The sequence below is a fragment of the Pseudorca crassidens genome, chromosome 3, assembly GCF_039906515.1.
Source record: "Pseudorca crassidens isolate mPseCra1 chromosome 3, mPseCra1.hap1, whole genome shotgun sequence".
NCBI classification, from domain to species: domain Eukaryota; kingdom Metazoa; phylum Chordata; class Mammalia; order Artiodactyla; family Delphinidae; genus Pseudorca; species Pseudorca crassidens.
The window spans coordinates 64,434,894-64,462,748 of NC_090298.1; the positions used below are offsets into that span (position 1 = coordinate 64,434,894).

Here is a 27,855-nt window from a genome sequence, read left to right on the forward strand (position 1 = left end):
TCAAAGATAAGTTGACATTTGAGCAGAGATTGCAGTTGGTGCTAGCCATGTGGCTACCTGGGGGAAGAGTGATGCAAACAGAGGAGACCACCTGTGCAGAGGGCCTGAGGCTGGAGCACGCCAGCCTTGCTTGTTTGAGGAACTGCCAAGGTCAGTGTGGGTGAAGAGGCATGTCAGAGAGATAACAGTAGGACATTGTAAAGATGTTTGCTTTTACTCTAAATGAGATGGGGAGAGATTGGTGGGGTTTTGAGGAGAAAAGTAGCATGATATGACTTACGTTTTAAAAGTTCACTCTGGGTTCTCTGTTGAGAATAGACTATAGGGAGATCAGTTTCATGGCTATTTCAATAAACCAGGTGAGAGATGACTGTAGCAGGGAGACCTGTTAGGTGGCTATTGCAATAGTCTAAGCAAGAGATGATTGTAATGGAAGTAGTGATAAGTGATTGAATTCTGGGTATATTTTTAATGTAGAGCCAATAAGATTTGTTGGTGAGTTTGATGTGGATTTTGCAGAAAAGTCCAAGGATTTTGACCTGAACAACTAGAAGGATGGAGTTGCTATTTATTAAGTGGGGAAGATTGACATAAGAACAGGTTTAGCAGAAAAGATGCAGAGTTTTTATCTTGACCTGTCAAGTCTGAGATGCTGTTAGTCATTCCAGATGTAGAAATCAAGTGAGCAGGATTGGCTATTAGTCTGAATTTCAGGGCTGGAGGTATAAATTTGGGAGTCTACTAGCATATGGATAGTATTGAAAGCTGTTAGTCTGAATGAGATTACCAAGGAAGTAAGCACAAATGAACGAGAGAAGAGGACCAAGGAATGAGCCCTGGGACATTGCCAACATTGAGAGGTTAGGACTATGAAGAGCCATCAAACGAGAATGAAGAGAATCAGCTGGGGTTGTAGGATGCAAACCAGGAGATGGGCTGTCCTGGAAGCCAAGGCAAGAGGGAATGAGCAACTGTGTTAAGAAGGTAAAATAAAATAAGAACTGAGAACTGACTGCGGGGTTAACAACTTAGAGCATATTGGTAACTTTAATGGGGGACCACAGCCTGATTAGGTGATAATAGGGGAATTGGAATTGGAGAGAATTGGTAGAGAGAACTCTTTCAAGGAGGGTTGCTGTAAGGAGGATCAGAGAAACAGGGTAATACCTGGAAGTAAATGTAAAAATATAAAGGTGTGTGTGTGTGTGTGTGTGTGTTTAGATGGGATAAAAATGACACCAATAATGAGGGGGGGAATGATGTAGGAAAGAGAGGACATAATTGCTGGAGCAGTAAACTTGCATAGGCAGAAGTGGATAGAATGTGGTGAATAAGTCAAGAGATTGGAATTAGGTGGACAGGGAAGGAATAGTACTGGACACATATGCAGGTAGGAAGCAAGGACATCGGGTAACAGTGCTGATGGAAGGGAAGTGTTAGGGTCAGGGAAGAGAGGAAAAAGTGTAAAATAGTGATCAACGAGCAAAAAACTGAATGGATGGGATGAGGGAAGTGTAATATAACTGCTAGGTAGCGCTAAAAGCCCATATTAGGCTCGTGGTTATGACTTTACAGTGAATAGCTGTATAGTCTTTAGCCACTTTCAGTTGCATGGGTGCAGGTGGAGAGTGGTTGAAGGGTTGGGTTTAACTGGTACTGGTATTGTGCAAGATTACTATGATGAAGTGAGAAAAGAAGGGAGTTGAAGGTGTATGCAAGGAAGGGATTATAACATTGAGCCATGGAATCTAAACTGTTCCAAGAAGGAAATGATGTGAAGGGGTTTTGGTCAGCGATAAGGTGGCAGGATCAATGGATTCAGGTCCTGGTGGTGGGAAGGGATTTTGGGAGTCAGGTTTCCAAAGGCAATGAACTCAAAGATAAGGAGATGGTCGTAGAATAGTGTGCCTGAAACTGAGATAGGGAAGGGGATGCAGTTATTGACAATGACAAGGTCTAGAGTACAATTAAGGTAGTGTTGACTGAGGTCAATGGAAGACAAGATCCTTAGAGGAAGAAGTTCAAAGACCCGAGAGAGACTACATCATTGGAATGATGTTTGTGTGCATATTGCAGTCACCAAAAACTGTGACAAGAGTAGTGTTGGCGAAAGGACTGACAGTGATCGGGGAGCTAAGAGCTCAAGGAGTTAAAAGAGTGGCTGGGGGTCTGTAGAAGACTGGAAAATGGAAGGATGATGGACAGTAGTCTGATAGCATAAGATTAAAATGTAAGCTTTTCTTTTGCAAGGTTTCCCCACGTTGGGCGGCAGTGGCCCCACTCAAGTGTGTGAGATGTCCTAAGGGAATGAGGGGTAGCTCTTAATCCTCAGGCTATACAGGTAGCATTTTGATGATACTTCAGTCTCCTAAGTATGCAGTTTTAACATTTCTAATGGCAATGGACAGAATTGTGAATGTACTCTGGTAGCGATGCCATCAAAGCCTGTACCACATTGGTCTTAGGCTGCCTCTAGGGATGTTTCCACTGGATTTCCTATCTGCAATGTGGAAGGCCAGGTCTGTCATATTGTTTAAATTCTGAATCAAGATACTGTGCCTTGGGCTTCCCTGGTGGCGCAGTGGTTGAGAGTCTGCCTGCCGATGCAGGGAACACGGGTTCATGCCCCGGTTCGGGAGGATCCCACGTGCCGCAGAGCGGCTGGGCCCATGAGCCATGGCTGCTGAGCCTGCACGTCCGGAGCCTGTGCTCCACAACGGGAGAGGCCACAACAGTGAGAGGCCCACGTACCACTAAAAAAAAAAAAAAAAAGATAACTGTGCCTCTTTTTGGAAAGCTATAAGCTCTTCTTACAAATTAGCAATTATTTACTATACTTGGTCCCAGATGGAGATTTGAAGAGTTATGTTTTTAGAGGTGAGGCTTATCAGATGTTTGTTGTCATTTCTGTTGTTTAACTACATTCTCTTTCCTTGCCTCTGAAATCGAAGCCCTAGGCAGATCAATTATTTTGAATTTCAACACAGAGTTTATACTTAAAAAATGTAATGCCTTCCATGTCTTACCAAGTGCATCTATGGGTGGAACTGAATTTACATCTAGAACCCTATCTGCAAGGAAGCCTGGGAAATGTAGTTTCACCTCTCTATCCTTTCCACCTAGAAGGGGGATGGAATGGAGATTGAAAGACTAATCTACAGTATCTACCAAACTAGATTTGGTTGAAATTATTAAACAACAAACACTGCTTAGTTAAAATTTCTATCCAAGAAAAACAAATCACAGTCTTCAAGCAGTGTCTATTGTGTTTCATGGACCATTTGGAAATAGTAGGGACTTCCCGTTGGTTTCTTGTAGTGGAATTGGACTTACAACAAACCAAAGTATTTCACTGACATGAATAATCCTGTATTTGATTGTGCTGATGTGGTAGTTCAGAAAAGCCTTCAAAGGCTCATTCCAGTAGGAATGAGGAGAAAGCAAATGTTCTCCTTTCTTCTAGTGAGGAGAAAGCAAATGTTACTTTGGTAACTACCCTTCCTGAACCTTTTAGAAATTTGGATCTCTAATATATGTGTATGTATCTCTTCAATTTAGTATATCTGTATAGGCTCCATCCTTTTTAGAAGATTCCTCTACATTTCTGTCGTGGGTGTCTTAGGAGTCGTAATGGTAGAGGTCTGTCAAGTCTTTTCCCCTCTCTCCTGTCAAAACTCATTTTAGTTAAAGAGAGCTTTCCCCGAGTTAGCATCTAGAATTAAATCTGAAGAGAGAAGGATCATAACTAATTTTCTGATTATCTGTTGAAGAAGGGCTACATCCTAACAGTAGAAAGCTGTTTTTATTATAAATCGATAAAGAGGGTTATATGACAGTGATTTGGTGCTTACCATCTTTCAACATTTGAGGATTAGCTCAGAATTTTCTTTGAGGTTTTCAGGTTGTCTGAAAGATAAATTGCTTTGTGGGAGCTGGTATAATCTATGTCATTATTGGGTGTATAGTTTGGAGGCCCTCAGAGACATGAATATCATGTATTTATTAAGGATTTAAGGCCTCAATGGACTTCTTTAACAAAATGGACTCTTTGCAGTGACTAAATTATATTTTCATATTTTATAGTGAAACAATCATGTTTCTTCATGAAATCTTTCATCAAGGACTGAAGGCAAGGATAGCCAATTGGCCTACTTTAATTTTAGGTAAGTCCATGCTTTAGAGAGAGAAGATTTTCTCTTAATATGGCTACAGTTAGAGTAAAATAGCTTCAATGTTATCGCCCTAAGCTGTCTGAATTTCCGTAATGATCTGTGAGCTTCCTCAGGCACTGGGACTCTGGCTCATTGCCCTTTTGATCCTTTCCCCTGGCCCGTCATGGTTCTTTGGGGGCTAGAGTTGGTCTCTACTGTGAGGTGTGTTCTACCAGGTCAGTCATTCAGGCAGCTGGACTGGGGCCATGGAGTGTGACACCTGGTGCCAGGAGCTGCTCTCTGCCATCCCTGCGGAGTGAACAGTTTCTCCCTGTACCTTGGGTAATTTACAGAGCATCAAGAGAAACTGCCATGTTTACTTCTTCTTTCCAGCTGATCTGTTTGATATTTTGCTCCCCATGCTGAACATTTATCAAGAATTTGTGCGTAATCACCAGTACAGCCTCCAAGTGCTCGCCAATTGTAAGCAAAACAGAGATTTTGACAAACTCTTAAAACAATACGAAGCTAACCCTGCCTGTGAGGGGAGGATGCTGGAGACGTTCTTGACCTATCCAATGTTTCAGGTAAGTCACCTGGGATGCATTTTGCAAGTCATTGGTTCCAGCTCGATATGACTGATACCCAGTGTGTCCAGCATGATATGTGCAAATACTCCCTGTAGGGGGTTACAGCACATATCCATCATCTGTCATCTTGAGCTTGACCCTGAGATAAACAAATTTATGCCACACATACTCTCTCTAGTCTGTCTAGTGTATGTAAGAAAATCAGGAATTTTTGAGACAAACAAGGAACGATTTTTTTGAAAAACGGCACAAATTTCTCTTTATAGAAAGATTCCTCACAGACCTCTTCCATGGAGTCTCCTCCTCCAGCGTGTTTAAAAATATTATTAGGTTTACAGAAATAGGATGCTGTGCAAATGTTCCAGTGCGTGCTGGTTGCATAAAAGGTTCCAGGAGAGTGGAAGGACTGCTGGGAAGGTGCTTGTTTTCCTGCCCTGTTGTGACTGCTGCTGAGTCTTCCTTGGCTGGAGCTCTGCAGAGCAAAAGGAGGACCTTCCCTGTCACAGAGGCTGTGGAGACAAAGAAGCCAGAGGCACTGGCCAGGCCTGGGGACTCTTGGCCCCTAGTCAGGTTGCTGCAGTGAGGCTGGAGCTTGTCCTGACCGTCACTTTTTGGGATTAGAGCAACCCAAAGGATCAAGTACACTTGCATTCTTTCCTATATCTAAGACTTTACCGCTCTTTAGTGAAAACTACAGAGGCCAAGATGTGAATTGAATCTCCTGTCCTTTTAAAAAGTGTTGATTCTGTTCTTTCGGAAAAGCATTGAGCGTTCCCATTGTGGAATTTGTGGGGCTTCTGGCCAGGCTTCCAACCTGTCATGTCGCAAAATGATTCTCCTAATCATGTGTGTTACGGTTCCTGTGGAGAGCTTTGTCCCCTGGAACCAGCCTCTCTGACCCCAGCTGATCATTTTGTAGCCTCAGAGAGAAATGATATTCTGGTTCATAATTGTTTGTCTTAAAGTTTGTCACTCCTGACTGAAATCCTGGAAGTCACCATAGAAGTTTAGTGAGATTTTTTCAAAACCAGAAGGATGCATTTGTAACAAACTAAGTAGCGTGAAACTTTATACAGTTAATGTGGTTTTTTTTTTTTTTCTCCTGTGGAACTGAATTGTTTAACTCTTTGACTCTCTGAACAAATATTTCACCAGAAAAACTATAAAGAAAAAAATTGCTTTTTAAAAACCTTATACAAAGTTATAATTTAAGATTTTATTTACAGTGAATCAAATTTTATGTAGTTCAATGTTCTAAGATTCTATTTGAATCTATGGCAGTTACCTCTAGATTATGATTAAATACCCTAACTTGTATCTGCCTAGCAACCCCCAGCTTAGATGAACATACAAAGGTAGGATTGTGGAAGAGGTTCACATTCAGAGAGGTTCCCGCCTCCCTTTCTGAAGGCCCAGTAATGTCTTTTCCAGTACTGTTTATTCCCCTTGGTGTGAGTCTCTCAATGGTTTAAAATGGCAGAACTGTCCTTGCATTTTAGGTGAGGTATCCAAACACAGTTGAATGTAGGGCCTTGCAAAGGCCTTTGGATTTCTTAAAAATGCTGAGATATTCTTCTAACAACCTTCCTTCCTCCCCCTGGAGTTTAAGCCCAATAAAAACAACTTGGCATTTTGATTGACGCCAGGGAATTCCCATAATGTCAGAAAAGGACCATTGGACTGAGAATGTTTAGGAGACCTGCATGTCTTGCCCACCCTTCATTCGTAGCATTGGGAAACATAATTGAACCAATCTGAATCTCTGTGTCTTAATCTTGAAATCGGGGCAGCTGAGCTCTAATTCTCTCCCAGAGCTCTAGCTCTCTGGGGGAGTAGACAGGTTTTGGAATTTTGGGCTGGGCAACTTGTGGTGTTGCCAGGAGCTTTCTAATAGCCTAGGATCCCACCCTCCAAGACTGTGGTGGCCCCAAATCTAGAATTTAGCTGAAGGGTCAGATGTTGAGGTTCTCTGGTTTCTTTAAGACCAGGGTAACCAAAAGATGCTAGGCGAAGCCTCAGACTTAAAGAATTTAGCCAGAATTGGTCCAACTGCAAGAAATGTGCAAATTGAAAGAGTGCTGAGTTGTGCTCTTATTTATTTACTTCCCCATAGCTATTTCACTTCTCTGTAGCTATTTTGAACAGACCAAGAGGGTTAAACATTGGAGTTGCTGCCTGAGGGCCTTATTCTCCTTGGTGTCTCTCCCTCCTGCCTTCTCCCTAGGAGTGACCACATGGAACACTTGGGGGAAAACTGCCCTTTTTAGAAACTTGAAGATTGTTTTTACTAGGTTCATTCTATGCTTCTTGTTCCCTTTTGGTCCTTTCACTAAGGAGTCCTGAAGGTATTTGCTCCCTCAGATGGTCCAGCTATATCTACTTCCCTCGGCGTACATCATATTAGCGGTGGTACTTCTGCACATCTGCCTTGCTCCAGTGTAGGCTGGATACCTTGGGATGAGGCTGGGATGTGATGCTTTTTTCCTGTAGAACAAGAATGGAAGAGGTGACCTTAGCTCATGCTGCCAAGGGGCCACTGCCCAGAACTTTTCTTAAGTCTGCATATGGAGGCAAAGTTTGGTATGGGGGCAGAGGGAGAAAGAGAGGTACTGTAACAGGAAACTTTTAGCCTGTGTATATTTATTTATTTATTTTAACATCTTTATTGGAGTATAATTGCTTTACAATGGTGTGTTAGTTTCTGCTTTATAAAAAAGTGATTCAGCTATACGTATACATATATCCCCATATCTCCTCCCTCTTGCGTCTCCCTCCCTCCCACCCTCCCTATTCCACCCCCCTAGGTGGTCACAAAGCACCGAGCTGATCTCCCTGTGCTATGCGGCTGCTTCCCACTAGCTAGCTATTTTACATTTTGTAGTGTGTATGTGTCCATGCCACTCTCTCACTTTGTCCCAGCTTACCTTTCCCCCTCCCCGTGTCTTCAAGTCCATTGTCTAGTAGGTCTGCATCTTTATTCCCATCTTGCCCCTAGGTTCTTCATGACCTTTTTTTTTTTTTTTTTTAGATTTCATATATATGTGTTAGCATACGGTATTTGTTTCTCTCTTTCTGACTTACTTCACTCTGTATGACAGACTCTAAGTCCATCCACCTCACTACAAATAACTCAATTTTGTTTCTTTTTATGGCTGAGTAATATTCCATTGTATATATGTGCCACATCTCCTTTATGCATTCATCTGTCGATGGACACTTAGGTTGCTTCCATGTCCTGGCTATTGTAAATAGAGCTGCAATGAACATTGTGGTACATGACTCTTTTTGAATTACGGTTTTCTCACGGTATATGCCCAGTAGTGGGATTGCTGGGTCGTATGGTAGCCTGTGTATATTTAGAAAAGTGTTATATTCTACCTCTTCCTGGGCCCTTTGTTGAGTAAGTCAGTTGTTGCTGTCAATGAATTATGCTGAACTATGGAAACATGGAGGAATTAGAGTGAATTTATCCTTAATTGATGATGCAGTGAATGTATCCTCATTTGAACTGTCAGACAAGTAAGTTCATGTTACTAATAAGTTTGTTGTAAACAATAATGTAGTCATTAACATAATTTTTATTTAGCAAAAACAGTGGCTTAGCTGGTACTGTTTAAATTGGCTTCAGCTGCTCATACATCCATAGGTCAGCAGATGATGAAATCTGCTTTTGACAAAGATAGCACTGTTAGAGGTCTTCCAGAAAGTAACCACTTCCTGCTCTAGTCACCTGTTTACTGTAACTGGACAGCAAGCTAATTAGTGTCTATAAAGTACAAGTATTATTTCATAATTGAAAGGAGAATTATGATTCACCTAGACAATGCTATGATCCTTGGTTTCAGGGGGACATATTTATCATCAGTTCTTGAATATACAGATGAGCTCTTTGGTGAGCTGTCCATTTCTCCCTGCAGAAGTCCTTTGCCTACTCTTTGGTAATTTCAGGTTTTTTTTGTTTCTTCACCAGAAAACGAGGTGGGCCAGTTACTTTCAAATCCATCCACTTGAAGCTTAGCCAAGGAGCTCTCTAAAATAGATTTAATTAATGGGGGAGGATCATGAAGCTATTGACTAAACTTAGTTTTGTGGGTTTTCAGTGCATTATAAGTAGTCAGGCTCTCCCACTCCTGCCCTCTTCGTTATGAAAAATTGAGTTCATTAGCTATTGATTGCCTTGATTTTCTTGTAGAACTAACTTAGAGGCAAACTTTTATCAATCATGGCATTGTGCAAAAGGAATATTTGAAAGCATACTTATCCCAGGAGCCTTCACCAAATGGAATGTCCCAACCAGCTGTTTTAGTGAGAAGTTTATGGGATAGAGAGCCAGAAAGCCTCCTCCCACGTGCTTCTGAGGGAGGGGTCTCCTGTGCCTCATGCTCCTATAACTGAGGAGTCTGCACTTCCAAAACCTGGATGACATTCCCTAGGACATGATCCCAGAGTATGAGCTGCAGATCAACGTCTGTGCTTATGGCGCTACCCTCTGTGCCAGTGCATAAATCTGGGCACTTAGTAAATATTAGCAAATAACCCAACGATAGCCACCACCTGCAAGAGAGCAGGGCCTTGGGAAGCTGTTTTACTTTCTTCATTCTTAGAGGTTCTGTTAAGTGCTGAGTAAGACCCAGTCCCTGCAGAAGAGACCCACTGGGCTAGTGGACTGGTCAGAGCCAGGCTCATGGCTGGCCCTGCCATTTACTATGAGGCCACGTTGGGCAAGTTATGGAACCTCTTCATGCCTTGTTTCCTTATCCATAAAATGGGGAAATAATCCTTATGTTTCGCTGGATGATTGTGTGCACATGCAACCTCAAGCTCCCAATCTGGCCCACTGTGGGCAGCATTATGGTAGCTGCTGTTCATGCAGGTTTTTATTAAAATTAACACACTGCCCCTGTTTTCTAAAAATTTTTAGCTTATAAGCCAGTAAAAAATGTGTTGAGTTAAATCAACATACATAAATTGAGTTAAATCTCCACTGTGGTCTGTTAAACCCTTCACAGGGTTGGTGGTGTTTCTGCCTTTAAGAGAATTCAGATAGTCTGTTCATACACAAAAGTACAAACAAATAATCTAATTAAACAATGCTTTTTACTGCTACAGGGATGAGTTAAGGTGAGACAGGATCAGAATGTAATAAGGGTGAACATATCTTTTCCCAAGTTTTAATTCTTAAAGAGAACATTGCAGTAGGATTGTCAATTTAAAAAAAAATTGTAAACAGCCAAATAAATCTAAAGTACAGACTCAGGTGACTTGCTGATAACTATATCTGTTTCTCTATGAACCAGTTTTCAAAAATTATGATTAAGAAACGTATGATTAGTTAGATAGCCTCATCCACCAGGGGGCAGACAGCAGAAGCAAGAAGAACTATAATTCTGCAGCCTGTGGAACGGGAACCACATTCACAGAAAGATAGACAAAATTAAAAGGCAGAGGACTATGTACCACATGAAGAAACAAGATAAAACCCCAGAAAAACAACTAAATGAAGTGGAGATAGGCAACCATCCAGAAAAAGAATTCAGAATAATGATAGTGAAGATGATCCAAGACTTCGGAAAAAGAATGGAGGCAAAGATCGAGAAGATGCAAGAAATGTTTAACAAAGACCTAAAAGAGTTAAAGAACAAACAAACAGAGATGAACAACACAATAACTGAAATAAAAAATACACTAGAAGGAATCAATAGCAGAATAACTGAGGCAGAAGAATGGATAAGTGACCTGGAAGACAGAAAGTTGGAATTCACTGCCACAGAACAGCATAAAGAATAAAAGAATGAAAAGAAATGAAGACAGCCTAAGAGATCTCTGGGACAACATTAAACGCACCAACATTCCCATTATAGGGGTCCCAGAAGAAAAAGAGAGAGAGAAAGTATCCGAGAAAATATTTGAAGATATTATAGTCAAAAACTTCCCTAACATGGGAAAGGAAATAGCCACCCAAGTCCAGGAAGCGCAGAGAGTCCCAGGCAGGATAAACCCAAGAAAAAACACACCGAGACACATAGCAATCAAATTGACAAAAATTAATGACAAAGAAAAATTATTAAAAGTAACAAGGGAAAAACAACAAATAACATACAAGAGAACTCTCATAAGGTTAACAGCTTTCTCAACAGAAACTCTACAAGCCAGAAGGGAGTGGCATGATATATTTAAAGTGATGAAAGGGAAGAACCTACAACCAAGATTACTCTACCCTGCAACAATCTCATTCAAATTTGTTGGAGAAAGTAAAGCCTTTACAGACAAGCAAAAGCTAAGAGAATTCAGCACTACGAAACCAGCTCAAAAACAAATGCTAAAGGAACTTCTCTAAGTGGGAAACACAAGAGAAGAAAAGGACCTACAAAAACAAACCCAAAACAGTTAAGAAAATGGTAATAGAAACATACATATCTATAATCACCTTAAATGTGAATGTATTAAATGCTCCAACCAAAGGACACAGACTTGCTGAATGGAAACAAAAAGAAGACCCATATATGTGCTGTCTACAAGAGACCCATTTCACACCTAGGGGCACATACAGACTGAAAGTGAGGGGATGGAAAAAGATATTCCATGCAAATGGAAATCAAAAGAAAGCTGGAGTAGCAATACTCATATCAGATAAAATAGACTTTAAAATAAAGAATGTTACAAAAGACAAGGAAGGACACCACATAATGATCAAGGGATCAATCCAAGAAGAAGATATAACAATTATAAATATATATAGGTGCACCCAGCACATATGTATTGAGGTGCTCCTATGTTGGGTGCACCCAACGTAGGAGCACCTCAGTACATAAGGCAAATGCTAACAGCTATAAAAGTGGAAATCAACAGTAACACAATAATAGTGGGGGATTTTAACACCTCACTTACACCAATGGACAGATCATCCAGACAGAAAATTAATAAGGAAACACAAGCTTTAAATGACACAATAGACCAGATAGATTAAATTGATATTTATAGGACAGTCCATCCAGAAACAGCAGATTACACTTTATTCGCAAGTGCACATGGAACATTCTCCAGGATAGATCACATCTTGGGTCACAAATCAAGCCTTGGTAAATTTAAGAAAATTGAAATCATATCAAGCATCTTTTCTGACAACAGTGCTATGAGATTAGAAATAAATTACATAAAAAATACAAACACATGGAGGCTAAACAATACATTACTAAATAACCAAGACATTGCTGAAGAAATCAAAGAGGAAATCAAAAAATACCTAGAGACAAATGACAATGAAAATACGATGATCCAAAACCTATGGGATGCAGCAAAAGCAGTTCTAAGAGGGAAGTTTATAGCAATACAATCCTACCTCAAGAAACAAGAAAAATCTCAAATAAACAATCTAACCTTACACCTAAAGGAACTAGAGAAAGAAAAACAAACAAAACCCAAAGTTAGTAGAAGGAAAGAAATCATAAAGATCAGAGCAGAAATAAATGAAATGGAAACAAAGAGAACAATAGCAAAGATCAATAAAACTAAAAGCTGGTTCTTTGAGAAGATAAACAAAATTGATAAACCTTTAGCCAGACTCATCAAGAAAAAGAGGGAGAGAACTCAAATCAATAAAATTAGAAATGAAAAAGGAGAAGTTACAATGGACACTGCAGAAATACAAAGCATCATAAGAGACTACTATCAGCAACTCTATGCCAATAAAATGGACAACCTGGAAGAAATGGACAAATTCTTAGAAAGGTATAACCTTCCAAGACTGAACCAGGAAGAAACAGAAAATATGAACAGACCAGTCACGAGTAATGAAATTGAAACTATGATTAAAGATCTTCCAGCAGGGGACTTCCCTGGTGGCGCAGTGGTTAAGAATCTGCCTGCCAGTGGAGGGGACACGGGTTCGAGCCCTGGTCCGGGAAGATCCCACATGCTGTGGAACAATTAAGCCTGTGCACCACAACTACTGAGCCTGCACTCTAGAGCCTGCATGCCACAACTACTGAAGCCTGCATGCCTAGAGCCCATTCTCTGCAACAAGAGAAGCCACCACAATGAGAAGCCCACACACTGCAATGAAGAGTAGCCCCCACTTGCTGCAACTAGAGAAAGACCGCACACAACAACGAAGACCCAACACAGCCAAAAATAAATAAATAAAATAATAAATTTATAATAATAAAAAAGACACATGTACCCCAATGTTCATTACAGCACTACTTATAATAGCCAGGTCATGGAAGCAACCTAAATGCCCATCGACAGATGAATGGATAAAGAAGTTGTGGTACATATATATGATGGAATATTACTCAGCCATAAAAAGAACAAAATTGGGTCATTTGTAGAGACATGGATGGACCTAGAGACTGTCATACAGAGTGAAGTAAGTCAGAAAGAGCAAAACAAATATACATTAACGCCTATATGTGGAATCTAGAAACAGCAGATGAACCAGTTTTCAAGGCAGAAATAGAGATGCAGATGTAGAGAACAAATGTATGGACACCAAGGGGGGAAGTGGGGTGGTGGGGTGGTGGGATGAGCTGGGAGATTGGGATTGACATGTATACACTAATATGTATAAAATAGATAACTAATGAGAACCTGCTGTATACAAAATAAAATTAAATTAAAAAAAGAAATGTATGATTATATTAAAAATCTGAGGAAATAATCGTTTCTTTATAATATAAAACTTTATTATCTTCATGTGTTCTTGGTGAAGTTTTTGTGTGTGTTTGATGTTGAAGCATAGTTCATTTTAAATGTATTTCTTAAAAAAACATATTTGTGAAACAGTCAAAACCGTAAGAATAGAGATGAGCTCTTCAGAAGTGATGATGGCAAGTAGAGAAGATCTAGTGTTACTCATCCTGACCTTTGCTTATGCTGGCCTCTGTTTGCTTTTAGATCCCCAGGTATATCATCACACTTCATGAACTCCTAGCCCATACTCCCCATGAGCATGTGGAGAGGAAAAGTCTGGAGTTTGCTAAATCCAAACTAGAAGAACTGTCCAGGTATGTGGAGAATTTATAATAAAGGTTTTATATGGCAAAGTAGCACATTAGTCTTTTTTTTTTTTTTTTTTTGTGGTACGCGGGCCTCTCACTGTTGTGGCCTCTCCGTTTGCGGAGCACAGGCTCCGGACGTGCAGGCTTAGTGGCCATGGCTCATGGGCCCAGCCGCTCCGCGGCATGTGGGATCTTCCCGGACCGGGGCACGAACCCGTGTCCCCTGCATCGGCAGGCGGACTCCCAACCACTGCGCCACCAGGGAAGCCCAACACATTAGTCTTTTGTGGAAACTGAATATATATGTCCAGGGAACAAGAAGCAAGACACAATCCAGCTTCTCAGATTCTGCTGAACATTAAATGCTAGCTCCTGAGATGGTGCTGAATCAGCATGCACATTAATTTTAACCAAGAAAAAAAATATCTTTGAAAATGGTTTTATGGCATGTAAATTTATATAATTGAGATTAGGCATATTTTGGTTTAAGTTTGAAAATGTTCACATTTCTTTCATCGTAATGGGAGAATGGTTGTTAATTGCAGTTTTGCACCCGTATTTGGTAGGAAGTCGGAGAATGTATATTTTGGATTTATCAGTGACTTTTCAGTGTTTTGGCATCTGTGTTCCTTTAGCTTATATGGGATAAATGATATAAAGTTCTCTAATTTACTCCACCTCTAAGAAATGGCATCCTAATTTCAATGAATGGAGCTGTTCGTAAAATAAAATATTGCTTTCCTGTTGCCTTTACAAGCAGCATTCTCAGGATACTCACTTATCCTTAAGAATCATGATGTACATCTGCTTTGCTTTGAGTCATGACTTGATGAAGGCTAGAAGTCCAGCATGACTTACCCTACAGCCCCAGTTAAACTGATACAAGTTCAAACCCTAGCTTCCCAGATGGAGCTCCTTTGCTTATCTGCTGGGGCAATAGAAAATCTCTTACCGTGATCCTGTATTGTGTTTGACAGGGTCATGCATGATGAAGTGAGTGACACTGAAAACATAAGGAAGAACCTCGCCATAGAAAGAATGATCGTAGAGGGCTGTGATATTTTGCTGGACACTAGCCAAACTTTCATCCGCCAAGGTAAGTCCTTGTTCAGCAGACCCACCATCTAAGTGGTCTCTGCACCTGTCACATTATCACTGGCAGATCCAGGAAAGCATTTTGGAGCAGGCTTGATTTAGCTGTTTGATTGATGCTGTTCATGCAGGATGTCCCCATGGCCTTGACCGAGGCTGTGGTTGAGGCCCACCTTTGTGCTGTTTCTTTTCAGGGGCCATGAAAAACAGCAACACAATAATAGTAAAGCACGAGTGGGACAGTAAATTACATTCTGACTGGACTCTTCTCCTCAGTGGACCGGACATTCTCTACAGCTCCAGGGAGGACAGATTGCTCTGGCCGATTGGAGTGGCAGTGCCAGGTGGTGACGACATCCAGGCAAAGGCCCAAGAGAAACTTGCATTACTCAGAGCCCTTTCCCATAGCAGTGGGGACAATATCCGAAGTGAAAACAGCTGTCTCTTGTTCCCATTTTTCATCAGCACTTCTGGATCGGCCCCACATGATATGATTTGATTCAATTGGTAACTCCAGTTGCCAGATGAAATGTCTCACTATCAACTTGCCCTGCCATATTTCGATCAGGGCGAAGGTATCATGTTTGAGGGGTGTGCTTTGGGGGCATCACCCAGTAAATTGAGCTTTTGAAGAGTTGAAGATATTTGTACTGTGAAACTGTAGAGAAGCAACAACCTAACAGTCCATATTCCTCCATGGCTTTCATTACAGAGTGCAGGATGTAAACTACACTCCAAGTTCTTTTTAAGTGCTCAGGTGTTCTGGGGGCAGGGGAGCATGCCCCACAAAATCGATTTGTGGCAATATATTGCACACAATCATAATTTTGAACTTGGTGAGGAGTGGCATATAAATTTGGAACTAGAATTAACCTTTAATGTGGTTTCTGTTTATAACATGCCAATATTATTAGAAGATACTTGCATTTCTAGTGCGTACCAAAATGTGCTGCTTAAAATCTTTTTTTGCCTCATCAAACAAGGCATTATTTGTGCTACACACGTTAATTTTTGCACAGAACACTTAAAAAATTTACCACATGCTGTTCTATTTTCCATATTTATTTACAAGGAGAGAAATCACACATACGTTAAAGTTTGGAAGTATATTTCGGGTTATGATACCTTTCTCATTTTTGGCTTTAAGTATTAATTTTTCTTTAAGTAATAGTGGACTCTAATGCTGACAACATCAGGCCTTCCTAAATCCCCCTCTATTCGTCCGTACAGACCGTGTCCCCATATTGGCTTCCTGCCTTCCTGGCACTTGTCTGCTTCTGTGCCTTTACATGTGCTGGCCCTAGCCTGGACACCAGGAATGCCCTTATCCACCTTTCTTGTGCCTATGGAAGGTCTGCCTGTCCTACTAGGCTCAGGTCAGACACCTCTAAAGAGCCTTTTAAATTTCCTTCTCATCTTCCCCTCCTCTTCCCTCCAGTTAGAATGAATTTACCGTCCTCATCATTTCTGAGCCCCTTTGCTCCTGGTGCATGTATTTCATCCACTTGCTTGCATGCCTGTCTCTCCCAGTAATTGTAACTCTGAAGGGCAGTTTTTATGAATTCTCTCTTGCCTAGTACAATGCTTTCCATTATAGATACCTGGAAAATGAACAATGGATTAAATTGAATTGCTTGTTGAAAACTGCAGTTTTGAATGTCAGCTGTCTTGTTTTGTATTCTTCTTGTAATTGGAGTTCACTGAAAAATACTTACTAAAGGACTTGAGATGTATACTATGTGAAAATGGTAACAAAAGTTTTTATAACTAGTATTCAATTTCTGAAAGGACTTTGGACTGAAAAGTATTATTACACATAAACATTTAACATATTTCTACAAACTTAGTTGAAAACTGCTAGAAGGTCGAATCCAATGAAAAAATCATATGTTTTTTCATTGCACCTGGAGGAAAAACAGTCATGAGCCACCTCTCCCTTTGATTCATGTCCAGATGTTATTTATTGCTTGTTCTGTACTACATGTTTGAGGTGCTTCTGTCAGCTATTAATATATCTGATGTTATTGCTGTATTGATGTTGATATAATGATTTGCCTTTCAGCAGTATTTTTCCGTGTTGTTTGGTTTGGTTAGTCTGTTTGAGAATTATTCAATAAAGGTGGTTTTAAAAAATCAAACCTTAATCTGAAAGTAGAAAGTAATCCAATTACGGACAATTTGGAAAGTTTGCATTATTTTGCTTTGGTTGCTCCTATTATTACTTTTACTAAATACCTTTAATAGGCTTTAAAACTCGTTGAAGTGGGTTTTTTAAAAAGTTTTTTAACTTTGAGAGATTCTCTTTTCTATGAAATGGACTATAGTTTATCTCTAATTGTATACTAATATTTGCATTGTTTACTTTTAGGGTTGATATACGGTCTGTTTTTCAATGCATGAGTGCGTGTGCAAATGCTTATGTACAAATGTGTGTGGTTTCAATCTCAAATGAAGTTTTATTCTGACTAGAAAAAATAAGGTCATCTGAAAGGCCTCCTCCGAATAGGTGTGATAGCCAACCTTGAATGTCAATCTGTAGGAATTTAGTGGTTGAAAAAACAGTTTTTATTGTAAATTGATTCCAATTACTAGATGGTTGATGAGTACGATGCAAAGGACTATATCATAGCGGTGGTCTGATACTGTCATTTATTTTCCAAAATCTTTTTCAAAGTTTCTTGAGCAAAAGTGTCTGCGGCAATAATAGGTAGACATGTAGCCGCGTCATGGAGGTCAAATCCTGTCTCCTCCACTTCCTTGCTATGTGATATTGGGCAATTTACTTAACCTCTCTTTGCCTCAGTTTCCTCCCTTTAAGTTGGGGTTAATAGTAGCAGCTGTCTTTTAGGGTTGTTGTGAAGATTAAATGTTCATAAACGCATCTAGGCTAGTGTCTGTGAGATTATGACATAAACCTTAAAAACCAAGATCTAAATTTTGGAACGGGTGTCTATTTTCAGTAACATGAAATATATATGAATATTAATTAGAAGATAAAGGCACTTTAAGTTGACATTTTGTGCAAAATCCATTATACTGAGTCATTGTTGTCTGGTGGAAATGTGAATCAGGAAAATTAAATAAAGGTGACCGAATTTAGAGCTAAATGCATTGAGAATGAGACATGAACCTCTGTGGTACTTTAATCATTCCCAGACTCAAAATCATGTACTTTCAGTGTACCAGTGTCTTTTGAAATTGTAACGTGGGGTCTAGAAATAGTTATACCATCTCAAACGCCTAATCCAATAACCTGGAAATTGTTGTTCATTCTTTTACACTACTGAGTGGAATTAAGATTAAGGGCATTAGCCAATCTTGAATGCCATGCTATGGGAATTTAGTGATTGAAAAACAGAAGTGTTTTGGTAAGTTGACCCCAATTATTAGATAGACTGATGATGATGGTGATGCAAAATATCGTATCACAGCAATGGTCTGATACTGAGGAATTACTGATTCAAGACTATGAATTCTCTAATTTGTATTAACTAGAAAAGAATCCTCAGGTCTCATAGTTGTGTTGAAACATCATGTCAAAGATAAGATAAGATGTGAAAAAAAGATCCACTTAACTTATTTTTCAACAAGCTTATTTTATAAACCAGTGTTGAAATTGCTCACTTTTAATTCAGATGTATAGACTTCTGTACATACCTAATGCACACAGTATCCTATTTGGATATGAGATAAGCAGTTATAGATTAAACATATTAGTGTATAGTTGCCAAGGAAACATTGGTTATTTTTTACCTCAAAGTTAAAATTCACGGTAATGATTAATATATGAGTTAACAGTGTACTCTATAATTTCTGATTTACAAAATCATTAAATGCTAGAAGCATTTACCAGTGAACACATTATTATCCAGTTTTCATAGCCTTGATTATATCCCTTCCGAAAATGACTCTCAAACCCGCTTGTCCACCTGTCTATGCTGCAGTCTTCTGCTCTGCCCTAACCTATCTGCCTGGATGACTCACGACCGCCCATGGCAAAGCTAGAACTTACTGTCTTTTCCCATCCATTCCCTTTCTGACTTTCAGTTGTTATGCTGCTGAATCCACTGCCATCTCCTGGCGGGGATGACCCAGGTCCTCTGAAAGATCTCCTGTGGCTTGGGTTTCATCCATGGGTCTAATGAATACAATCCTTCTGCTGCTGTTACTTGCCCATCTACTCCTCTAAGCATTCTGCCATGTGCTTTTCTCATTGCTCCGTTATTCTTCATATTTAATCACATGCTGCCTGTGCTCTCTGCCAGTTTGCTCCCACCTACCTCTCCTCCTTCTTGCCCATTCCTTTCACTGGAACCAAGCCTTCTCCCGCCCTCATTCCCCAGTCCCACACCCTCCCCCAGGACTGCCTCGGCAATTCTGCCTTTGTCAAGCAGCCCCACCTAAACACTCATCTGAATAGATGGAATTCAGGGAATCCATAGAAATTTGGGTTCTCTACCCCCAGCACATCTTTAGATCTCTGTAAAAGTAGACGCTGTTTGGAATATTCATATGTTAGTGTAAACATTTTGTGACCCACAATCATAGTTTTACTATTCTAAAACAAGCAACAACAACAACAAAATCGGGAAACCCAGGAAATGTATGAAGAGGAAAATAAAGTTGCCTGCAATCTTATCTCTTAGTGATGACCACTGTTAATATTTAAGTGATAAATAGTCATTTAATAGTTCTTATGAGGCTGAAAGGAGCCTTTGTCAGGCTGCATTTGGGGTAGGTGGTGGATTAAACAAATAGTAGAAATATTACTGGCTCAGGGCATTTCAGAAGTCAGAGGCAAGGTATTTGCTAGCATCTTTTGTAGTACTTTTTGGTTTGATATTTAACTTAGATTAGAATTTTCTCTTGTGGGGAGCAGGCAGTCATTATTAGGGTGAAACTATATAAAGTCTATGCATAGCTTCTCACATTGAATGGAAGACAGTTTTGCTCACAGGAATGTTCTAGGTATAGAATTTATGTGGTTTCTTTTCCATTTAGATTCCACAGAAAATTTTTATCACATATCATTTAAATGTAACCTGAAATGACTGCCCTTTAAAAATAGTCCTTAACTAAATTGCATTGAATTGTATACTTTGTGTATTTTTATAATGTACATGTATTGTACATTCTATTTTTAAAATACAAAGTAAACTGTATTAATGCTATTTATCTACCTTCAGTGCTCCAGGAAAATTAAATTTGATTTGCTTTTTATTATGTTATTTTATTACTCTAATTATATAATATGTACCTTATTCTTATGTAAATAAATTGATTGAGATCAGATTATGAAGGACAGATGGCAGAAGTGCCTCATTCTTTGAATTCAATTTGGCTTTCTTTTAAACTTATTTTCCAGCTTATAGATAATCAAGTCTAAAGTGTTTTACAAAAATAGTAGGAATTAGTGCAACCCTTAAAATGTAATGCATCGTTTCTTCTGCTCAGAGTGCAGGGGATTTACTTGTTTCAATGGTGCATCAAATAAATCCTTGGTATCTTGGGAAACAGGCCCTAGTGTTTTTACATCAGGAACAGCTCTCACTTGACAGAATTTTAATTACTGTGTGTTCTTCACTTTTGTGATCACCAGGTTCTCTTATTCAAGTACCTTCCGTTGAGAGGGGGAAACTTAGTAAAGTTCGCCTGGGTTCATTGTCTTTGAAAAAGGAAGGAGAAAGACAATGCTTCTTGTTTACAAAACACTTTTTAATTTGTACAAGAAGTTCAGGAGGAAAGCTACATCTGCTCAAGGTACTGGTTTTATATGACTATTCCATTTATGTTCCATGCACTTAAGAGGCATTGAGGTTAACTTAATTATGACTTTCCTATGCCTGCTATCATAAAATAGATTGTCAGATTTCATGGTGAGGTAATATACAGTTACCAATCCTGACACTTACTTTGTTGTCAGTTGGATCCAAAGTAATAGAAATGTAAGTGTGCATTGCCATAAAGAAGAGCAATTAAAATCATAACCTGGACAAAATTACTAGTTGGTGACTACTGAGCTACAAAAATCTTGTCAAATTACTGCAGTGTACTGCTTATATAATATTTACTAAATGCTCCTTTATCTTGCTCAGTACCAGGAGTGAGCAAACTATGGCCCGCAGCTTGTTGCCTGTTTTTGATAGTAGAGTTTTATTGGAACGCAGCCATACTCATTTCCTTACATATTGTCCCTGGCTGTTTTCATGCTTTTTTAGAACAGCAGATTTGAGCAGTTGCGATAGAGATCACACGGCTTGCAAAGCCTAAAAGGTTTACTAGCTGGCTCTTAACAGAAGTCTGCCTATCTGTACCTTCTGTTATTAGTGCCTGAAAATATTATCCAACATCACAACCAAGGCTTCCTACTGCTTAAATCACTTCCTGGTTGGAGAGTTCTGCCCTTTGCTGAGCTGCATTCACTCTACAGGGCCCCTGAGGTGCCATATAGTCTCCCATAGACTGACTTGCTAAATTTTATAAACATTGGGAGTGAGAGTCGGATGTGGGGAAGAACATGAAGTTCAATGAATTCAATTACTTTTACACATCTAGGTTTAATTTTGAACTCTATGAAAAATTATTTATGAAGTACAATTGCTATTTTCTTTTGTGGCAGTTTGAATGTAAGGTTTGCAAATCACAGGTTCCCAACCTGTGAAAGACTCTTAGCCTCTTAATGAAAAATTGGTCTGTTTCCAGACAGGTGGAGTTCTCTCTCTAATAGAATGTACATTGGTTGAGGAGCCCGATACAAGCGATGATGACTGTAAGTCACATACTGTCACTTAGAATTATATTAGAATTAAATAGTCCTATGGTTTTTATTCATTCATAGCTAAGAAGAGCTGCTTAAGGAAGCAGGAAAGATGTTAAGAATAAACTCCCTGAATTCATTTATATATGAAAAATTCTGTTGAGCCATTTAACCTGTGACCTGGTTAAACCATCTTTGGGAATTCACATTTTACTGAATTTGTCTCTTGATAGTGACTGCAGTGGCAGAAAAGAAAGAGATTGAATTAGTGTGTTGGAATTCCGTAAATTATGGAAATTAAAAAAAAAATAAAAACATGAAATGAGAAGGAAAGCAGGATCCTAGTCCTGAGTAACCTACTGATCTCAGTTTCTTCATCTGCTTATGAGCTTAACAAAGCCTTCCCCAGGCCCAAGAAGCACCATATTTCTGAAATGAGATTCTGGACTTAAATGCACATTGATTGTATTACTAGAACCATGTGAAAGCAACTATCACTCATATTTTTGTGTTCACATCTAATTGTTTGGTTTACATGTGTTGAAGCCAAAGGTTCTGGGCAAGTGTTTGGACACCTGGATTTTAAAATAGTGGTGGAGCCTCCTGACGCTGCCCCTTTCACTGTGGTCTTGTTAGCACCTTCACGCCAGGAGAAAGCTGCCTGGACAAGTGACATCAGTCAGGTAAGCAAGTGGCTTTGGCCCTAAGTTGGGTTTTGTTTTTGTTTTAAATTTTACAACATAAACTTTTGGGAAGGAGTTTTAGAGTCAATTTATTTTTATTAGAAAATTATATCTGGTTGCTGTGGTCACTACCAGTACCACTGTATGTCTTCATGTATTAAATCATTTGTGGTTGTTGTTTGTTTAAAATTTACTTGAAATGTAGTTATTGCATTTTGTGTCCTGGGCACTTTTTTACAAGCTGATAATGTAGTCACTTGTGTTGGACAGTGTTAAAATTGCCCTGTGAGTAATAAATTCTCCAGTGACCTCACTAGATTTTTTTTTTTTTTCTTATTTGTTACTGAGGTAGGAAAATGGTGAGAGATTCAGAAAAGGCTAACAAGGACTATGGAATCAAATCAAAGAAGAGATACTGTCTGTAGTATGAAGCCTGCAAATGAGCTGCTGTATTTTATATAGAAAAAATTAGGGAACAGATTTGCTTACCTTTCCTTGATCAGCAATGCCCAGTTAGGGAATTGCTTCATTTATTCAGCATTTGAAAGAATGTCAAAACTAGTGATGATTGGACTTGGGCATTCTTCAATCCAATTAACCAATCTAGGTGAAAAGGGAAGCTGTGTAAGGAATTAACCAATCTAGGTGAAAAGGGAAGCTGTGTAAGGAATTAACCAATCTAGGTGAAAAGGGAAGCTGTGTAAGGAAAATATTAAAAGAAAGCTTGATTATTATCTTCAAAGTTGTTAACTCAAGGAAGATTGGGGCAAACAGGAAAGGCATATGCTATAGATCCCATTGTCTTCCTTTTCCGAAGAGCTTATAGTACTTATATAGAGTAAGTCCCCTGCATACAAACTAGTTCTGTTCCAAGAGTGCATTCATAAGTCCAATTTGTTCATAAGTCCAACAAAGTTAGCCTAGGTACCCAACTGACACAATTGACTATATAGTACTGTACTGTAATAGGTTTATAATACTTTTACACACAAATAATACATAAAAAAACAAACAAAAATTAAAGAAAACATTTTTAATCTTACAATACATTATCTTGAAAAGTAGTGTAGTACAGTACAACAGCTGGCTGTTCTTAGCATACCAGCTACATCACTGCTACTTTTGCACTTACTTCCGGACATCCTGGGCTTGAAATAAGATACTGTACTACTGTACTCTATATAGCACTGCACAGTAAAGTACACAAAAGCACAACCACTTGTACAGGATGCACGCACGTGACAATGTATGCCAGACACAGGAACTAACTTACGTGATTGGACATGCGAACACATGTTAGCATCTTTGGAAGTTCAAAACTTGAAGGCTCATGTGTAGGGAACTTACTGTATAAGACTTAGGTATAAATAGAAACTATATCATAGTTCTTCAGATACTTAATTTTTTTCAGAGTGACTGAAAACTGAGGGGAAATAGAAAGAAAATGAATGGACAAAATAATTATTTTTGTGTGTCAAAGAAATTTTACAGTCTCATTTGACCCTTACGGTAGTATTCTGAAGGCTAACAGAAATAGTAGTCCCATTTCACAGGTGAGAAACCTGAGGTTTGGGAGGTTAATAAGCATTTGTCCAAATACACAACTGTGTTGAGTCAGGACTCAAACCTAATCTAGGTCTTTTATTAGCACTCTAAATATCCTCTACTGGAATTCTGGATTTTTACTTCTTTTCTCCCAGGACTCTTTTGATGATGAATAAATAGCTGAGGTGAAGGTGCTGCTTTTCTGGTTAACAAAGGAATGAAAATATGGGCTCTTGTGTATTTGCATAATTACATCCTTGTGGTGATTTATTAATACTTTCATTAGCTCTATGCTGTATGAATTAATACTTTAATTAAGTCTCTGTAGTACACCTTTTACCTGATGAGACTCTGAATCAGCCATTGATTCTATGCACGTTAATTGAGCAATCACCATGTGCTGCCAGGTACTGTGTAGGTACCAGGGATATGGCAACGGTCCCTGTTCTCAAGGAGATAGGCAGGCTAGTAGGGAAGAAAGGGAGGTAGACAACTTAATGCAACAAGATTTTGTATGTGTTGTGAAGCCAAGATGAGTAGGAAAAATACGGAGAATTGGAGTGTAGGCAAAGATGTTTTTCCAGCTGCTTATAGCTTCTACCTTATGATGTAACTGGGGCTCCTAAGATACAGAGTTGATAAAAGCGCTAAGTGATCTTCCTTAGGGGGCCTGGTGAGGCATTGCTAAGAGAGAAAGACCCATGGGGTGCATGAATGATTCTATGCCTGGTCCTTTAAAGAAAGGATCCAATACTTTGCTTCCCAGAAGCCTCCAAGTGATTCTCTCTACTTAGTCTACATCTTGAGTTGAGTATACAACTTCTTCCTGTTTCTCCAAGTTTCTATGACTAATATATTAAGCTGATTATATGTACAATTGAACTGGAGAAGGAAACAACAGAAAATTGTATCTTTCTGAGGGACGATGATATCATTACATGAAATTACTGTGTTCCATAGAGCTTTGATATCGTGTGTCTTTGACACTTATGATTTCAGCCATTCAATAAATATATTTTGGTTAAATAAAGTACCAGTGCCACTAACTATTTAGGCACTTGTGATATATCATGGACAGGAGGCAACAGCAACAAAAAATTCCCTGACCTTATGTAGCTTACATTCTAGTGTGGGGAAAACTGAAAATAGCAGTATACATAATAAGTAAGTATATAATATTTTATGCCAGAGGGTGATAGGCCAGGGTAAGAACGATTGGGCTACTGGAGGTAGATGGGGGTTGGTACAGTTTTTTAAAAGGTGAGCATCTTATTTTGAAGAAGACATCTAAACAAAGACTGCAATAAGTGATGGAAATACCGTGTTGATATTGTAATGAAGGGAAAGTCGTTCCCTTGGCAGTGCAGAGGGAACAGCCACTGCAAAGACTCTAGAGTAGGAGGACACTGCATATTTTGAGTAATAGCATGAAGACTAGTGTGGCTGAAGGGGAATGTGCAAGAGGGAAAAGAGAAAAAGAGGAAGTAATTTAAGTGGAGTTGTTAAGTAAGCAGTGGGATATAGATGTTAAGCGCTTGGAGGGAGGTCCAGGTGGGAGACTCTACGCCATTTAGATGGTATTTAAGGCCTGTTGAGATCACCCAGAGAGTAGATGTAGATAGACTGAGAAGAGGGCCATGGACTGGGTGAGGAGTCATGGAGAACAACAAAGAAGAGAAGGAATCAGCAGAGCAATTGGAGGATAGCCAAGAGGACTTGGTGTCCTGTAAGTCAAGTGAAGAAAATGTATCAGGGAGTGGGGAGTGATTATGTCAGCTACTACTGAAAGCTGAGTATGGTAGTGAGTGTTCTGAGATGCTTAGTGATTTTCCCAACTCAGGGTTTGAATGCTGAGCGGTAGAGACAGTGCTTCACTATTGATTGAGCCTAGCCTACTGCCCAGCAGCCTGCATCTCAACCGGGCTTTGTTCTCCGCTTAAAGCATTTTCATCTTATGGGGAAAATTATGTGCTATACACACGTTGATGGAATTTGTCAGTATTTCAAGTATGCCTCTGGACATATTCATTATTAAGATGAGTCTACAGAATGCTTGAAAATGTACTTTTTAATATTTTATCATGTATATGTAAAGATATGGACACAAAAAGGAAACCAGAAAGACTCCCAGCACCTAGATCACTAGGTAAATGTTTATCAAAGTGTCTTCCACAGATAATTACTGGAAGGTTTTTTTCTTTTTTTTTTTTGAATTTTATTTATTTTTTTATGCAGCAGGTCCAAAGGTTTTTTTTGAAATACAGATTCCTGAAACCACATTCCAGAAACCCCCCAGGTTTAACAAGCTCCACAGATCATTTTTGTGCAATTAAATTCGAGAAACCCTGTTCTGAAAATCAAATGTTTCCACCTCTAAAACCCTCACAATCCTGCCGTACAGAAATAATTTAACAGTTTGGCTCTAGGTGTATATATGCATCATTTTTTGCTTTTTACATCTTTTTATATTCCTGTGAATTCTTCATATTGGTGTCTTCTAATAGCAATATATGTATATTCTATCATGTTAACTTACCACTTTTCTAGCTCTTTCTGAATAATTAGGCATTCAGGCAGTTTCCAAGTTTCAGCATTAATATATGATGTGGTGCTAACGATCTTTGCACAGGGAGTTTCTCCCCTTTTAAAGGTCCCTTCGTGGTGTATCTTACCCACAGCCAGTAAGGCTGGTACAGGGGGCCTGATCACTTTCATGATTTCATGATACATGACTCGACAGACTGCCCAGACACTCCAAGGAATATGTAACTCATCGTTTCACAACATCTTCAGCAAGGTATCTATGCAACTTTCTTCTAAGTCCTGCCAACGTTGAGTTTTGTCACATTTGTCACATTTTCCTATTTAATGGAAAAGTGATACTGCTTTCTAGTGGTTTTAATTTACATTTCTGTAATTATCAGTGAGACTAACATTTTCCACTGTTTCTGTTCCTTGTCTGTTTATACCAGATGGACATTTATCCATTGGAGCTATCCTTACAGACTAGGGAAATGAGCTTTTTCTTTCAATCCAAATTATGAATATGTTCTCCATTATTTTGTCTATTTATTTTTGTCACTCTTTGTTTTGCAAAATTTTAATTTTTCCTGGCTTGATTCGATACCACCTTGCTAAACTGTTGTACCATGTTCTACCAATCATGTGTAGTTCTTATTTGAGATAACAAAGTGGTGCCTGACTATTGATATAATCCCAGTTTCACATAGAGAACTCTATACAAAAATTAAAATGTTTAGCTTTGTCAGGCCTCTCTCTCTGAAGCTGTAATCTTTAGAAGTAACAATGGCTTGAACGCTTAATTATAATTTTAGTTCCACCAGCAAGGTCATAATTAACCGTTGGTGCCTCCAACAAAATGTGCAAGTGGTTAATGGTCTTGACCAGTAATTCTTCCCTTTTTCATCTATTTATAGGGAAAAATTTGAGGCTGAAGATTTGACCATTCATTTCAATATAGTGCCTTCATTTGTGCATGTCTTACTGTCATACATAATGGTGTATTAAACAGATTTTTCTATAATTATGGGTACCAGCTAAAATGCAGAATTAAAATTCACCTCTGAGCTTCTTGGTTTGGGCAGATGTGTCAAAATACAGGCAAATTTGTAGCACACTGACATGCTTCTTCCCTTAAAATAACTTCTCTGGAATCAATAGGGAATTTTTTACTTTAATATAAAAAGGTGAAATTAAAAGAGAAATTGAATTTACTGTTCTTCCTACTACTTAGAAGTATTAGGAAGGTAAAAAAAAAAATATGGTGACACAGTACACCACTGACTTTGACCAGTTATTTCCTTAAGCAAGGCCCTCAAAAAACCTTGCTGGAGGGAATTCCCTGGTGGTCCAGTGGTTAGGACTCTGCACTTCCACTGCAAGGGACACAGGTTCAATCCCTGGTCGGGGAACTAAGATCCCACAACCTGTGCAGTGCGGCCAAAAAAAACCCCAAGAAACAAAAAATAAATCAAAAAAATTACCTGGGGCTTCTGTGAGTGTACATATTCCCAGGCT

General features: G+C 39.1%; 1 protein-coding gene across 5 annotated transcripts in view; it reads left to right on the forward strand.

The window, feature by feature from the left end:
- The window catches only part of RASGRF2 (Ras protein specific guanine nucleotide releasing factor 2), a 230,136-nt gene that overhangs the window by 85,901 nt on the left and 116,380 nt on the right, over positions 1–27,855 (forward strand). For all 5 annotated transcript variants that reach the window (XM_067731139.1, XM_067731141.1, XM_067731142.1 and 2 more), the window contains exons 6-12: positions 4,084–4,163; positions 4,545–4,738; positions 13,637–13,746; positions 14,718–14,836; positions 20,432–20,592; positions 21,535–21,601; positions 22,136–22,272. In XM_067731139.1, coding sequence (XP_067587240.1) covers positions 4,084–4,163; positions 4,545–4,738; positions 13,637–13,746; positions 14,718–14,836; positions 20,432–20,592; positions 21,535–21,601; positions 22,136–22,272 — 868 coding nt within the window. The remainder of the gene's footprint in view (positions 1–4,083; positions 4,164–4,544; positions 4,739–13,636; positions 13,747–14,717; positions 14,837–20,431; positions 20,593–21,534; positions 21,602–22,135; positions 22,273–27,855) is intronic.